The sequence below is a fragment of the Procambarus clarkii genome, chromosome 5, assembly GCF_040958095.1.
Source record: "Procambarus clarkii isolate CNS0578487 chromosome 5, FALCON_Pclarkii_2.0, whole genome shotgun sequence".
NCBI lineage: Eukaryota > Metazoa > Arthropoda > Malacostraca > Decapoda > Cambaridae > Procambarus > Procambarus clarkii.
In genome coordinates this window covers 51,634,323-51,651,559 of record NC_091154.1, presented here as the reverse complement: position 1 = coordinate 51,651,559, position 17,237 = coordinate 51,634,323, and the positions used below count along the sequence as shown (strand labels likewise).

General features: G+C 55.9%; 1 protein-coding gene across 3 annotated transcripts in view; it reads left to right on the top strand.

The window, feature by feature from the left end:
• LOC138350916 (uncharacterized) overlaps positions 1-9,252 on the top strand; it is an 81,603-nt gene extending 72,351 nt beyond the window's left edge. For all 3 annotated transcript variants that reach the window (XM_069302383.1, XM_069302379.1, XM_069302381.1), the window contains exons 3-4: positions 4,630-4,933; positions 5,031-9,252. In XM_069302383.1, the coding sequence (XP_069158484.1) occupies positions 4,630-4,933; positions 5,031-7,591 (2,865 nt within the window). In that variant the 3' untranslated portion in view covers positions 7,592-9,252. The remainder of the gene's footprint in view (positions 1-4,629; positions 4,934-5,030) is intronic.
• The last annotated feature ends 7,985 nt before the right edge of the window (positions 9,253-17,237 follow it).

Below are 17,237 nucleotides of genomic sequence, written 5' to 3'. Positions count from 1 at the left end.
GCTCCGCCTGGAGTACAGTAGCCATGTGATGCTCCACCTGGACTACAGTAGCCATGTGATGCTCCGCCTGGACTACAGTAGCCATGTGATGCTCCGCCTAGATTACAGTAGCCATGTGATGCTCCGCCTGGACTACAGTAGCCATGTGATGCTCCACCTGGACTACAGTAGCCATGTGATGCTCCGCCTGGACTACAGTAGCCATGTGATGCTCCACCTGGACTACAGTAGCCATGTGATGCTCCGCCTGGACTACAGTAGCCATGTAATGCCCTGCCTGGACTACAGTAGCCATGTGATGCTCCCGCCTGGACTACAGTAGCCATGTGATGCTCCGCCTAGATTACAGTAGCCATGTGATGCTCCACCTGGACTACAGTAGCCATGTGATGCTCCGCCTAGATTACAGTAGCCATGTGATGCTCCCGCCTGGACTACAGTAGCCATGTGATGCTCCCGCCTGGACTACAGTAGCCATGTGATGCCCTGCCTGGACTACAGTAGCCATGTGATGCTCCCGCCTGGACTACAGTAGCCATGTGATGCTCCACCTGGACTACAGTAGCCATGTGATGCTCCGCCTAGATTACAGTAGCCATGTGATGCTCCGCCTGGACTACAGTAGCCATGTGATGCTCCGCCTGGACTACAGTAGCCATGTGATGCCCTGCCTGGACTACAGTAGCCATGTGATGCTCCCGCCTGGACTACAGTAGCCATGTGATGCTCCGCCTGGACTACAGTAGCCATGTGATGCTCCGCCTGGACTACAGTAGCCATGTGATGCCCTGCCTGGACTACAGTAGCCATGTGATGCTCCCGCCTGGACTACAGTAGCCATGTGATGCTCCCGCCTGGACTACAGTAGCCATGTGATGCTCCCGCCTGGACTACAGTAGCCATGTGATGCCCTGCCTGGACTACAGTAGCCATGTGATGCTCCGCCTGGACTACAGTAGCCATGTGATACTCCACCTGGACTACAGTAGCCATGTGATGCTCCACCTGGACTACAGTAGCCATGTGATGCTCCACCTGGACTACAGTAGCCATGTGATGCTCCGCCTGGACTACAGTAGCCATGTAATGCTCCGCCTAGATTACAGTAGCCATGTGATGCTCCGCCTGGACTACAGTAGCCATGTGATGCTCCACCTGGACTACAGTAGCCATGTGATGCTCCGCCTGGACTACAGTAGCCATGTGATGCTCCACCTGGACTACAGTAGCCATGTGATGCTCCGCCTGGACTACAGTAGCCATGTAATGCCCTGCCTGGACTACAGTAGCCATGTGATGCTCCCGCCTGGACTACAGTAGCCATGTGATGCTCCGCCTAGATTACAGTAGCCATGTGATGCTCCACCTGGACTACAGTAGCCATGTGATGCTCCGCCTAGATTACAGTAGCCATGTGATGCTCCCGCCTGGACTACAGTAGCCATGTGATGCTCCCGCCTGGACTACAGTAGCCATGTGATGCTCCGCCTAGATTACAGTAGCCATGTGATGCTCCGCCTGGACTACAGTAGCCATGTGATGCCCTGCCTGGACTACAGTAGCCATGTGATGCTCCCGCCTGGACTACAGTAGCCATGTGATGCTCCACCTGGACTACAGTAGCCATGTGATGCTCCGCCTAGATTACAGTAGCCATGTGATGCTCCGCCTGGACTACAGTAGCCATGTGATGCTCCGCCTGGACTACAGTAGCCATGTGATGCCCTGCCTGGACTACAGTAGCCATGTGATGCTCCCGCCTGGACTACAGTAGCCATGTGATGCTCCGCCTGGACTACAGTAGCCATGTGATGCTCCGCCTGGACTACAGTAGCCATGTGATGCCCTGCCTGGACTACAGTAGCCATGTGATGCTCCCGCCTGGACTACAGTAGCCATGTGATGCTCCCGCCTGGACTACAGTAGCCATGTGATGCTCCCGCCTGGACTACAGTAGCCATGTGATGCCCTGCCTGGACTACAGTAGCCATGTGATGCTCCGCCTGGACTACAGTAGCCATGTGATGCTCCGCCTGGACTACAGTAGCCATGTGATGCTCCGCCTGGACTATAGTAGCCATGTGATGCTCCGCCTGGACTACAGTAGCCATGTGATGCCCTGCCTGGACTACAGTAGCCATGTGATGCTCCGCCTGGACTACAGTAGCCATGTGATGCTCCCGCCTGGACTACAGTAGCCATGTGATGCCCTGCCTGGACTACAGTAGCCATGTGATGCTCCGCCTGGACTACAGTAGCCATGTGATGCTCCCGCCTGGACTACAGTAGCCATGTGATGCTCCGCCTGGACTACAGTAGCCATGTGATGCCCTGCCTGGACTACAGTAGCCATGTGATGCTCCGCCTGGACTACAGTAGCCATGTGATGCTCCGCCTGGACTACAGTAGCCATGTGATGCTCCGCCTGGACTACAGTAGCTATGTGAAGCTCCCGCCTGGACTACAGTAGCCATGTGATGCTCCGCCTGGACTACAGTAGCCATGTGAAGCTCCCGCCTGGACTACAGTAGCCATGTGATGCTCCGCCTGGACTACAGTAGCCATGTGATGCTCCCGCCTGGACTACAGTAGCCATGTGATGCTCCGCCTGGACTTCAGTAGCCATGTGAAGCTCCCGCCTGGACTACAGTAGCCATGTGATGCTCCGCCTGGACTACAGTAGCCATGTGATGCCCTGCCTGGACTACAGTAGCCATGTGATGCCCCGCCTGGACTACAGTAGCCATGTGATGCCCCGCCTGGACTACAGTAGACATGTGATGCTCCGCCTGGACTACAGTAGCCATGTGATGCTCCGCCTGGACTACAGTAGCCATGTGATGCTCAGCCTGGACTACAATAACCATGTGATGCTGCGCCTGGACTACAGTAGCCATGTGATGCTCTGCCTGGACTACAGTAGCCATGTGATGCTCCCGCCTGGACTACAGTAGCCATGTGATGCTGCGCCTGGACTACAGTAGCCATGTGATGCCCCGCCTGGACTACAGTAGCCATGTGATGCCCTGCCTGGACTACAGTAGCCATGTGATGCTCCACCTGGACTACAGTAGCCATGTGATGCCCTGCCTGGACTACAGTAGCCATGTGATGCCCTGCCTGGACTACAGTAGCCATGTGATGCTCCCGCCTGGACTACAGTAGCCATGTGATGCCCTGCCTGGACCACAGTAGCCATGTGATGCTCCGCCTGGAGTACAGTAGCCATGTGATGCCCTGCCTGGACTACAGTAGCCATGTGATGCTCCGCCTGGACTACAGTAGCCATGTGATGCCCTGCCTGGACTACAGTAGCCATGTGATGCTCCGCCTGGAGTACAGTAGCCAGGTGATGCTCCGCCTGGACTACAGTAGCCATGTGATGCTCCGCCTGGACTACAGTACCCATGTGATGCCCTGCCTTTACTACAGTAGCCATGTGATGCTCCACCTGGACTACAGTAGCCATGTGATGCCCTGCCTGGACTACAGTAGCCATGTGATGCCCTGCCTGGACTACAGTAGCCAGGTGATGCTCCGCCTGGACTACAGTAGCCATGTGATGCTCCGCCTGGACTACAGTAGCCATGTGATGCCCTGCCTGGACTACAGTAGCCATGGGATGCTCCGCCTGGACTACAGTAGCCATGTGATGCTCCGCCTGGACTACAGTAGCTATGTGATGCTCCGCCTGGACTACAGTAGCCATGTGATGCCCCGCCTGGACTACAGTAGCCATGTGATGCCCTGCCTGGACTACAGTAGCCAGGTGATGCTCCGCCTGGACTACAGTAGCCATGTGATGCTCCGCCTGGACTACAGTAGCCATGTGATGCTCCGCCTGGACTACAGTAGCCATGTAATGCTCCGCCTGGACTACAGTAGCCATGTGATGCCCCCGCTTTGACTGTTGCTGACTTTGACTGTTGCTGACTTTGACTGTTGCTGACTTTGACTGTTGCTGACTTTGACTGTTGCTGACTTTGACTGTTGCTGACTTTGACTGTTGCTGACTTTGACTGTTGCTGACTTTGACTGTTGCTGACTTTGACTGTTGCTGACTTTGACTGTTGCTGACTTTGACTGTTGCTGACTTTGACTGTTGCTGACTTTGACTGTTGCTGACTTTGTCTGTTGCTGACTTTGACTGTTGCTGACTTTGACTGTTGCTGACTTTGACTGTTGCTGACTGGTCTGATGCATAAAGTGGCCACTTGGTTGGTGGTTGTTGCTTAAGGTGGTCGTAGACTGGACGAGCTTTTAATGTAACTGTTAACTGGCTGTCAAGATTATTATTGTCTAGGTTGCTTTATTTCTTTGGCTCGAGTCATGAAGTTTGTCGTTAGGTTGTTGATTAATGGTAATGTGTTTAATTGGTTAATCTCTTTATCTCCTACACCGTTACCCAACCACTTGGGCTGGACGGTAGGGCGACGGTCTTGCTTCATGCAGGTCTGTGTTCAATCTCCGACCATACAAGTTATTGAGCATCATTACTCCCCCCCCCCATACCTTCCCAAATCCTGACCCCCTCCCAGTGCTACATAGTCGTAATGGCTTGGCGCTTTCCCCTGATAGTTCCCCCTTCCCTTACCGTTACCGTTATCAGTGACCATTGTCATCCTGCAGGCCCTGGTGGCGGGAGTCGCTAGGGGTGACCAGGTGCTGGTGTTGGCCGCCCTCGCCCAGGGTGCTGACACCTCCGTCACGGTGGTGGACCGTATTACCCAAGTGTCACGCTGCATGTTGACCGAGGCGGCTGAGAGGGGTCACACTCACCTGGTGCCTCACCTGATGGCGGCGGGACTCCCTGTGGAGGGTTCAGGGGAGTCCTCCTACACACCTTTACACTGGGCGGCTAGCAGGGGTCATGACCAGGTGGTGAGGCAGCTGCTCAGCGCCCAGGCTCACCTGCAGGCCAGGGATCATGATGGTGAGAACCACAACACATGCAGCAGTATGTTGTATTATAATGTTCTAAGCATGTTTGTGTATGTTGTGTGTAAGCCTCAACATAACCGGTGTTACAGGTATGACCGCACTACATGCGGCAGCGCTGAATGGTCATGAGTCGTGTGTGGTGACGCTACTTGGTGCCGGCGCTGACCCTGACTCTCGGGACCACTATGGTCGGTCACCACTGCACTCTGCTGCCGTAGGTAACCACACAGGTGTTGTGCAGGTGCTGCTGACAGCTGCCGGGTGTGACCGTCACGCTGTAGACAAGCGCGGGGAGACAGCACTACACAGGGCAGCAAGGTTTGGAGGTCTGGAGGCAACACAGTGCTTGGTGGCGGCCGGCCTCGACCCTCACGCCAGGAACATGGAGGGACACACACCTCTGGACCTGGCGAGGCTGCTGGGTCGTGGCCGTGTGGAGTGGTGGCTGAGGAAGCTGCCTCGCCCCCACCCTGCTGCTGGGACACCCACGCTGCCTCACCCCCACCCTGCTGCTGGGACACCCACGCTGCCTCGCCCCCACCCTGCTGCTGGGACACCCACGCTGCCTCGCCCCCACCCTGCTGCTGGGACACCCACGCTGCCTCGCCCCCACCCTGCTGCTGGGACACCCACGCTGCCTCGCCCCCACCCTGCTGCTGGGACACCCACGCTGCCTCGCCTCCACCCTGCTGCTGGGACACCCACGCTGCCTCACCCCCACCCTGCTGCTGGGACACCCACGCTGCCTCGCCCCCACCCTGCTGCTGGGACACCCACGCTGCCTCACCCCCACCCTGCTGCTGGGACACCCACGCTGCCTCGCCTCCACCCTGCTGCTGGGACACCCACGCTGCCTCGCCCCCACCCTGCTGCTGGGACACCCACGCTGCCTCGCCCCCACCCTGCTGCTGGGACACCCACGCTGCCTCTCCCCCACCCTGCTGCTGGGACACCCACGCTGCCTCTCCCCCACCCTGATGCTGGGACACCCACGCTGCCTCGCCCCCACCCTGATGCTGGGACACCCACGCTGCCTCTCCCCCACCCTGATGCTGGGACACCCACGCTGCCCCGCCCCCACCCTGCTGCTGGGACACCCACGCTGCCTCGCCTCCACCCTGATGCTGGGACACCCACGCTGCCTCGCCCCCACCCTGCTGCTGGGACACCCACGCTGCCTCGCCCCCACCCTACTGCTGGGACACCCACGCTGCCTCGCCTCCACCCTGATGCTGGGACACCCACGCTGCCTCGCCCCCACCCTGATGCTGGGACACCCACGCTGCCTCGCCCCCACCCTGATGCTGGGACACCCACGCTGCCTCACCCCCACCCTGCTGCTGGGACACCCCCGCTGCCTCGCCCCCACCCTGATGCTGGGTCACCCACGCTGCCTCGCCCCCACCCTACTGCTGGGTCACCCACGCTGCCTCGCCCCCACCCTGATGCTGGGACACCCACACTGCCTCGCCTCCACCCTGATGCTGGGACACCCACGCTGCCTCGCCCCCACCCTGCTGCTGGGACACCCACGCTGCCTCGCCCCCACCCTGATGCTGGGACACCCACGCTGCCTCGCCCCCACCCTGCTGCTGGGACACCCACGCTGCCTCGCCTCCACCCTGATGCTGGGACACCCACGCTGCCTCGCCCCCACCCTGCTGCTGGGACACCCACGCTGCCTCGCCCCCACCCTGATGCTGGGACACCCACGCTGCCTCGCCCCCACCCTGCTGCTGGGACACCCACGCTGCCTCGCCTCCACCCTGATGCTGGGTCACCCACGCTGCCTCGCCCCCACCCTGCTGCTGGGACACCCACGCTGCCTCGCCCCCACCGTGATGCTGGGACACCCACGCTGCCTCGCCCCCACCCTGATGCTGGGACACCCACGCTGCCTCGCCCCCACCCTGCTGCTGGGACACCCACGCTGCCTCGCCTCCACCCTGATGCTGGGACACCCACGCTGCCTCGCCCCCACCCTGCTGCTGGGACACCCACGCTGCCTCGCCCCCACCGTGATGCTGGGACACCCACGCTGCCTCGCCCCCACCCTGCTGCTGGGACACCCACGCTGCCTCGCCCCCACCCTGCTGCTGGGACACCCACGTTGCCTCGCCCCCACCCTGATGCTGGTACACCCACGCTGCCTCGCCCCCACCCTGCTGCTGGGACACCCACGCTGCCTCGCCCCCACCCTGCTGCTGGGACACCCACGTTGCCTCGCCCCCACCGTGATGCTGGGACACCCACGCTGCCTCGCCCCCACCCTGCTGCTGGGACACCCACGCTGCCTCGCCCCCACCCTGCTGCTGGGACACCCACGCTGCCTCGCCCCCACCGTGATGCTGGGACACCCTCGCTGCCTCTCCCCCACCGTGATGCTGGGACACCCCCGCTGCTCTTAGTGGTAAGTACTCTTGTGGAAGCATCTAGCTTCCGTTGCAAACCGTTAAGAATGTCTAATTCCTCCCATTTCTTCATCCCAGTTGGCTCCCCATTTTCCCCTCTTGTTTGCCTTGCCTCCTCCTCCCCTTCTCACCCATTTGCCTCTCCGCAAGTTGGTAGACTGGTGGAGGGAGTGACGTGGACATTCCTGCCTGGGACGACCCGTGCAGGTGATGGACTCTGGGAGGGGCCTGACAGCTGAGTGGACAGCGCTTTGGATTCTTAGTCCTGAGGTTCCGGGTTCGATTCACGGTGGAAGCGGAAACAAATGAGCAGTTTCTTTCACCCGGATGATCCTGTTGACCTAACAGTAAATAGGTACCTGGGAGTTACAGCTGCTACGGGCTGGTTCCTGGGGGTGTGTGTAACAAAAAATGCTCGGCTTGCAATTAAGATAGCCAGAGATCCCCATTATAATGATATTGAAAAGATAAAACTGAGTTCTGTGCAACTTTCAGGGGGAAACTGATGCATGAAATGGCATCAGAGATCAGTGTGCTACCTGGAAGAACTTCACCTGCTTGAACAAGCCCGTGAGCTCCTGCCTGTAGAGAGGTTACCTCCCAGAGTGGATGACTCATGCAGAATCATCATCAATGAAATGGCAACGAAAAAGTCTAACATGATAACTCTAGAAATGAGGCTCAATTATCTGGAGGAAGTCTATAAACAAGTCGAAGATTAGTTAGATCAAATCTACACTGATGGGTCATCTAACCCTGACAATGGCAGGGCTGGTGCAGCATACACTTTAAATAGGAATAATGCTTTACAACGCAGAAAAGAAGGAAAAGCCCGTATTGAGAACTATGCTTCTTCAACACAAGCGGAGCTAACTGCCACTGTTATGGCGTTAAGATTCCTTGAACGAAGCACTAACGGTACAGTAATCTGCACTGACTCTAAAGCAGTGCTATAGAGTCTTACTGAAAACCTGCCGCTGTTCTTAACTCTGGCGGCCGCTGTTCTTAACTCTGGCGGCCGCTGTTCTTAAATCTGGCGGCCGCTGTTCTTAACTCTGGTAGCCGCTGTTCTTAACTCTGGCGGCAGCTGTTCTTAACTCTGGCGGCCGCTGTTCTTAACACTGGCGGCTGCTGTTCTAAACTCTGGCGGCAGCTGTTCTTAACTCTGGCGGCAGCTGTTCTTAACTCTGGTAGCCGCTGTTCTTAAGTCTGGAGGGGGCCTCGTAGCCTGGTTAGGGGGCCTCGTAGCCTGGTGGATAGCGCGCAGGACTCGTAATTCTGTGGCGCGGGTTCGATTCCCGCACGAGGCAGAAACAAAGGGGCAAAAGTTTCTTTCACCCTCAATGCCCCTGTTACCTAGCAGTAAATAGGTACCTGGGAGTTAGTCAGCTGTCACGGGCTGCTTCCTGGGGGTGGAGGCCTGGTCGAGGACCGGGCCGCGGGGACACTAAAGCCCCGAAATCATCTCAAGATAACCTCAAGATAGCCGCTGTTCTTAACTCTGGCGGCAGCCGTTCTTAACTCTGGTAGCCGCTGTTCTTAACTCTAGTGGCCACTGTTCTTAACTCTGGCGGCAGCTGTTCTTAACTCTGGTAGCCGCTGTTCTTAACTCTAGTGGCCACTGTTCTTAACTCTAGCGGCAGCTGTTCTTAACTCTAGTAGCCGCTGTTCTTAACTCTGGCAGCAGCTGTTCTTAACTCTGGCGGCCACAGTTCTTAACTCTGGTAGCCGCTGCTCTTAACTCTGGTAGCCGCTGTTCTTAACTCTGGCGGCAGCTGTTCTTGACTCTGGCGGCAGCTGTTCTTAACACTGGCGGCCACTGTTCTTAACTCTGGCGGCAGCTGTTCTTGACTCTGGCGGCAGCTGTTCTTGACTCTGGCGGCAGCTGTTCTTAACACTGGCGGCCACTGTTCTTAACACTGGCGGCCACTGTTCTTAACACTGGCGGCCACTGTTCTTAACACTGGCGGCCACTGTTCTTAACCCTGGCGGCCACTGTTCTTAACACTGGCGGCCACTGTTCTTAACACTGGCGGCCACTCTTCTTAACTCTGGCGGCCACTGTTCTTAACTCTGGCGGCCACTGTTCTTAACACTGGCAGCCGCTGTTCTTAACTCTGGTAGCCGCTGTTCTTAACTCTGGCGGCAGCTGTTCTTGACTCTGGCGGCCGCTGTTCTTAACACTGGCGGCCGCTGTTCTTAACTCTGGTAGCCGCTGTTTTTAACTCTGGCGGCCGCTGTTCTTAACTCTGGCGGCCGATGTTCTTAACACTGGCGGCCAATGTTCATAACTCTGGCGGCCACTGTTCATAACTCTGGCGGCCACTGTTCTTAACTCTAACGGCCACTGTTCATAACTCTGGCGGCCACTGTTCATAACTCTGGCGGCCACTGTTCATAACTCTGGCGGCAACTGTTCATAACTCTGGAGGCCACTGTTCATAACTCTGGCGGCCACTGTTCATAACTCTGGCGGCTACTGTTCATAACTCTGAAGGCCACTGTTCATAACTCTGGCGGCTACTGTTCATAACTCTGGAGGCCACTGTTCATAACTCTGGCGGCAACTGTTCATAACTCTGGAGGCCACTGTTCATAACTCTGGCGGCCACTGTTCATAACTCTGGCGGCTACTGTTCATAACTCTGAAGGCCACTGTTCATAACTCTGGCGGCTACTGTTCATAACTCTGGAGGCCACTGTTCATAACTCTGGCGGCCACTGTTCATAACTCTGGAGGCCACTGTTCTTAACTCTGGCGGCCACTGTTCATAACTCTGGCGGCCACTGTTCATAACTCTGGCGGCCACTGTTCTTAACTCTGGCGGCCACTGTTCTTAACTCTGGAAGCCGCTGTTCTTAACTCTGGCGGCAGCTGTTCTTAACTCTGGTAGCCGCTGTTCTTAACTCTGGCGGCCACTGTTCTTAACTCTGGAGGCCACTGTTCATAACTCTGGCGGCCACTGTTCTTAACTCTGGAGGGCACTGTTCATAACTCTGGCGGCCACTGTTCTTAACTCTGGTGGCCACTGTTCATAACTCTGGCGGCCGCTGTTCTTAACTCTGGCGGCCACTGTTCTTAACTCTGGAGGCCACTGTTCATAACTCTGGCGGCCACTGTTCTTAACTCTGGAGGGCACTGTTCATAACTCTGGCGGCCACTGTTCTTAACTCTGGTGGCCACTGTTCATAACTCTGGCGGCCGCTGTTCTTAACTCTGGCGGCCACTGTTCTTAACTCTGGCGGCCGCTGTTCTTAACTCTGGTAGCCGCTGTTCTTAACTCTGGCGGCAGCTGTTCTTGACTCTGGCGGCCGCTGTTCTTAACACTGGCGGCCGCTGTTCTTAACTCTGGTAGCCGCTGTTTTTAACTCTGGCGGCCGCTGTTCTTGACTCTGGCGGCCGCTGTTCTTAACACTGGCGGCCAATGTTCATAACTCTGGCGGCCACTGTTCATAACTCTGGCGGCCACTGTTCTTAACTCTGGCGGCCACTGTTCATAACTCTGGCGAACCTGTTCTTAACTCTGGCGGCCACTGTTCTTAACTCTGGCGGCCACTGTTCATAACTCTGGCGGCCACTGTTCTTAACTCTGGCGGCCACTGTTTATAACTCTGGCGGCCACTGTTCATAACTCTGGCGGCCACTGTTCATAACTCTGGCGGCAACTGTTCATAACTCTGGCGGCCACTGTTCATAACTCTGGCGGCCACTGTTCATAACTCTGGAGGCCACTGTTCATAACTCTGGCGGCCACTGTTCATAACTCTGGCGGCTACTGTTCATAACTCTGGAGGCCACTGTTCATAACTCTGGCGGCCACTGTTCATAACTCTGGAGGCCACTGTTCTTAACTCTGGCGGCCACTATTCATAACTCTGGCGGCCACTGTTCATAACTCTGGCGGCCACTGTTCTTAACTCTGGCGGCCACTGTTCTTAACTCTGGTAGCCGCTGTTCTTAACTCTGGCGGCAGCTGTTCTTAACTCTGGTAGCCGCTGTTCTTAACTCTGGTAGCCGCTGTTCTTAACTCTGGCGGCCACTGTTCTTAACTCTGGAGGCCACTCTTCTTAACTTTGGAGGCCACTGTTCATAACTCTGGCGGCCACTGTTCTTAACTCTGGTGGCCACTGTTCATAACTCTGGCGGCCGCTGTTCTTAACTCTGGCGGCCACTGTTCTTAACTCTGGCGGCCGCTGTTCTTAACTCTGGCGGCCACTGTTCATAACTCTGGCGGCCACTATTCGTAACTCTTGCGGCCGCTGTTCTTAACTCTGGCGGCCACTGTTCTTAACTCTGGCGGCCACTGTTCTTAACTCTGGCGGCCGCTGTTCTTAACTCTGGCGGCCACTGTTCTTAACTCTGGCGGCCGCTGTTCTTAACTCTGGTGGCCACTGTTCATAACTCTGGCGGCCACTGTTCTTAACTCTGACGGCCACTGTTCATAACTCTGGCGGCCACTGTTCTTAACTCTGGCGGCAGCTGTTCTTAACACTGGCGGTCACTGTTCATAACACTGGCGGCCACTGTTCTTAACTCTGGCGGCCACTGTTCTTAACTCTGGTGGCCACTGTTCATAACTCTGGCGGCCACTGTTCATAACTCTGGCGGCCACTGTTCTTAACACTGGAGGCCACTGTTCTTAACTCTGGCAGCCACTGATCTTAACTCTTGCGGCCACTGTTCATAACTCTGGCGGCCACTGTTCATAACTCTGGCGACCACTGTTCTTAACTCTGGCGGCCACTGTTCTTAACTCTGGTGGCCACTGTTCTTAACACTGGCGGCTCTGTTCTTAACTCTGGCGGCCACTGTTCATAACTCTAGCGGCCACTGTTCTTAACTCTGGCGGCCACTGTTCATAACTCTGGCGGCCACTGTTCATAAGTCTGGCGGCCACTGTTCTTAACTCTGGCGGCCACTGTTCATAACTCTGGCGGCCACTGTTCTTAACTCTGGCGGCCACTGTTCTTAACTCTGGCGGCCACTGTTCATAACTCTGGCGGCCACAGTTCATAACTCTGGCGGCCACTGTTCATAACTCTGGAGGCCACTGTTCTTAACTCTGGCGGCCACTGTTCATAACTCTGGCGGCCACTGTTCTTAACTCTGGCGGCCACTGTTCATAACTCTGGCGGCCAATGTTCATAACAATGGCGGCCACTGTTCTTAACTCTGGCGGCCACTGTTCTTAACTCTGGTAGCCGCTGTTCTTAACTCTGGCGGCAGCTGTTCTTAACTCTGGTAGCCGCTGTTCTTAACTCTAGCGGCAGCGGTTCTTAACTCTGGTAGCCGCTGTTCTTAACTCTGGTAGCCGCTGTTCTTAACTCTGACGGCAGCTGTTCTTAACTCTGGTAGCCGCTGTTCTTAACTCTGGTAGCCGCTGTTCTTAACTCTGACGGCAACTGTTCTTGACTCTGGAGGCCGCTGTTCTTAACTCTGGCGGCCACTGTTCATAACTCTGGCGGCCACTGTTCATAACTCTGGCGGCCACTGTTCTTAACTCTGGCGGCCACTGTTCTTAACTCTGGTAGCCGCTGTTCTTAACTCTGGCGGCCGCTGTTCTTGACTCTGGCGGCCGCTGTTCTTAACACTGGCGGTCACTGTTCATAACTCTGGCGGCCACTGTTCATAACTCTGGCGGCCACTGTTCATAACTCTGGAGGCCACTGTTCATAACTCTGGCGGCCACTGTTCATAACTCTGGCGGCCACTGTTCTTAACTCTGGCGGCCACTGTTCATAACTCTGGCGGCCACTGTTCATAACTCTGGCGGCCACTGTTCTTAACTCTGGCGGCCACTGTTCTTAACTCTGGTAGCCGCTGTTCTTAACTCTGGCGGCAGCTGTTCTTAACTCTTGTAGCCGCTGTTCTTAACTCTGGTAGCCGCTGTTCTTAACTCTGACGGCAACTGTTCTTGACTCTGGAGGCCGCTGTTCTTAACTCTGGCGGCCACTGTTCATAACTCTGGCGGCCACTGTTCATAACTCTGGCGGCCACTGTTCTTAACTCTGGCGGCCACTGTTCTTAACTCTGGCGGCCACTGTTCATAACTCTGGCGGCCACTGTTCTTAACTCTGGCGGCCACTGTTCATAACTCTGGCGGCCACTGTTCATAACTCTGGCGGCCACTGTTCATAACTCTGGCGGCCACTGTTCATAACTCTGGCGGCCACTGTTCATAACACTGGCGGCCACTGTTCATAACTCTGGCGGCCACTGTTCATAACACTGGCGGCCACTGTTCTTAACTCTGGCGGCCACTGTTCATAACTCTGGCGGCCGCTGTTCTTAACTCTAGCGGCCGCTATTCTTAACTCTGGCGGCCACTGTTCTTAACTCTGGCGGCCGCTGTTCTTAACTCTGGTGGCCACTGTTCATAACTCTGGCGGCCACTGTTCGTAACTCTGGCGGCCGCTGTTCTTAACTCTGGCGGCCACTGTTCTTAACTCTGGCGGCAGCTGTTCTTAACACTGGCGGTCACTGTTCATAACACTGGCGGCCACTGTTCTTAACTCTGGCGGCCACTGTTCTTAACTCTGGTGGCCACTGTTCATAACTCTGGCGGCCACTGTTCATAACTCTGGCGGCCACTGTTCATAACTCTGGCGGCCACTGTTCTTAACACAGGCGGCCACTGTTCTTAACTCTGGCGGACACTGTTCATAACTCTGGCGGCCACTGTTCATAACTCTGGCGGCCACTGTTCTTAACTCTGGCGGCAGCTGTTCTTAACACTGGCGGTCACTGTTCATAACTCTGGCAGCCACTGTTCATAACTCTGGCGGCCACTGTTCTTAACTCTGGCGGCCACTGTTCTTAACACAGGCGGCCACTGTTCTTAACTCTGGCGGCCACTGTTCTTAACTCTGGCGGACACTGTTCATAACTCTGGCGGCCACTGTTCATAACTCTGGCGGCCACTGTTCTTAACTCTGGCGGCCGATGTTCTTAACTCTGGCGGCTGCTGTTCTTAAGTCTGGCGGCAGCTGTTCTTAACTCTGGCGGCCACTGTTCTTAACTCTGGCGGCCACTGTTCTTAACACTGGCGGCCACTGTTCTTAACACTGGCGGCCGCTGTTCTTAACTCTGGTAGCCGCTGTTCTTAACTCTGGCGGCAGCTGTTCTTGACTCTGGCGGCCGCTGTTTTTAACACTGGCGGCAGCTGTTCTTAACTCTGGCGGCAGCTGTTCTTAACTCTGGTAGCCGCTGTTCTTAACTCTGGCAGCCGCTGTTCTTAACTCTGGCGGCAGTCGTTCTTAACTCTGGTAGCCGCTGTTCTTAACTCTAGTGGCCACTGTTCTTAACTCTGGCGGCAGCTGTTCTTAACTCTGGTAGCCGCTGTTCTTAACTCTGGCAGCAGCTGTTCTTAACTCTGGCGGCCATTGTTCTTAACTCTGGTAGCCGCTGCTCTTAACTCTGGTAGCCGCTGTTCTTAACTCTGGCGGCAGCTGTTCTTAACTCTATCGGCAGCTGTTCTTAACTCTGGCGGCCATTGTTCTTAACACTGGCGGCCACTGTTCTTAACACTGGCGGCCACTGTTCTTAACTCTGGCTGCCACTGTTCTTAACACTGGCGGCCACTGTTCATAACACTGGCGGCCACTGTTCTTAACTCTGGCGGCCACTGTTCTTAACTCTGGCGGCCACTGTTCTTAACTCTGGCGGGCACTGTTCTTAACTCTGGCGGCCACTGTTCTTAACACTGGCGGCCACTGTTCTTAACACTGGCGGCCACTGTTCTTAACTCTGGCGGCCACTGTTCTTAACTCTGGCGGCCACTGTTCTTAACACTGGCGGCCACTGTTCTTAACACTGGCGGCCGCTGTTCATAACTCTGGTAGCCGCTGTTCTTAATTTTGGCGGCAGCTGTTCTTGACTCTGGCGGCCGCTGTTCTTAACACTGGCGGCCGCTGTTCTTAACTCTGGCGGCCGCTGTTCTTGACTCTGGCGGCCGCTGTTCTTAACACTGGCGGCTACTGTTCTTAACTCTGGCGGCAGTTGTTCCTAACTCTGGTAGCCGCTGTTCCTAACTCTGGTAGCCGCTGTTCTTAACTCTGGCAGCAGCTGTTCTTAACTCTGGCGGCCGCTGTTCTTATCTCTGGTAGCCGCTGTTCTTAACTCTGGTAGCCGCTGTTCTTAACTCTGGCGGCCGCTGTTCTTAACTCTGGTAGCCGCTGTTCTTAACTCTGGTAGCCGCTGTTCTTAACTCTGACGGCAGCTGTTCTTGACTCTGGTAGCCGCTGTTCTTAACTCTGACGGCAGCTGTTCTTGACTCTGTCGGCCGCTGTTCTTAACACTGGCGGCCACTGTTCTTAACTCTGGCGGCCACTGTTCATAACTCTGTCGGCCACTGTTCCTAACTCTGGCGGCCACTGTTCTTAACTCTGGCGGCCACTGTTCATAACTCTGGCGGCCACTGTTCATAACTCTGGCGGCCACTGTTCTTAACTCTGGCGGCCACTGTTCTTAACTCTGGCGGCCACTGTTCTTAACACTGGCGGCCACTGTTCTTAACTCTGGCGGCCACTGTTCATAACTCTGGCGGCCACTGTTCATAACTCTGGCGGCCACTGTTCTTAACTCTGGCGGCCATTGTTCATAACTCTGGCGGCCACTGTTCTTAACACTCGCGGCCACTGTTCTTAACTCTGGCGGCCACTGTTCATAACTCTGGCGGCCACTGTTCATAACTCTGGCGGCCACTGTTCTTTACTCTGGCGGCCACTGTTCATAACTCTGGCGGCCACTGTTCATAACTCTGGCGGCCACTGTTTTTAACACTGGCGGCCACTGTTCTTAACACTGGAGGCCACTGTTCTTAACTCTGGCGGCCATTGTTCATAACTCTGGCGGCCACTGTTCTTAACACTCGCGGCCACTGTTCTTAACTCTGGCGGCCACTGTTCATAACTCTGGCGGCCACTGTTCTTCACTCTGGGGGCCACTGTTCTTAACACTGGCGGCCACTGTTCTTAACTCTGGCGGCCACTGTTCATAACTCTGGCGGCCACTGTTCATAACTCTGGCGGCCACTGTTCTTAACACTGGAGGCCACTGTTCTTAACTCTGGCGGCCACTGTTCTTAACTCTGGCGGCCACTGTTCATAACTCAGGCGGCCACTGTTCTTAACTCTGGCGGCCACTGTTCATAACTCAGGCGGCCACTGTTCTTAACTCTGGCGGCCACTGTTCATAACTCTGGCGGCCATTGTTCTTAACTCTGGCGGCCACTGTTCTTAACACTGGCGGCCACTGTTCTTAACTCTGGCGGCCACTGTTCCTAACACTGGCGGCCACTGTTCTTAACTCTGGCGGCCACTGTTCATAACTCTGGCGGCCACTGTTCATAACTCTGGCGGCCACTGTTGTTAACTCTGGCGGCCATTGTTCATAACTCTGGCGGCCACTGTTCTTAACACTGGCGGCCACAGTTCTTAACTCTGGCGGCCACTGTTCATAACTCTGGCGGCCACTGTTCATAACTCTGGCGGCCATTGTTCTTAACACTGGAGGCCACTGCTCATAACACTGGCGGCCACTGTTCATAACTCTGGCGGCCACTGTTCATAACTCTGGCGGCCACTGTTCTTAACTCTGGCGGCCACTGTTCATAACTCTGGCGGCCACTGTTTTTAACTCTGGCGGCCACTGTTCTTAACACTGGCGGCCACTGTTCTTAACTCTGGCGGCCACTGTTCTTAACTCTGGCGGCCACTGTTCTTAACACTGGAGTCCACTGTTCTTAACACTGGCGGCCACTGTTCTTAACTCTGGCGGCCACTGTTCTTAACACTGGCGGCCACTGTTCTTAACTCTGGAGGACACTGTTCTTAACACTGGCGGCCACTGTTCATAACTATGGCGGCCACTGTTCATAACTCTGG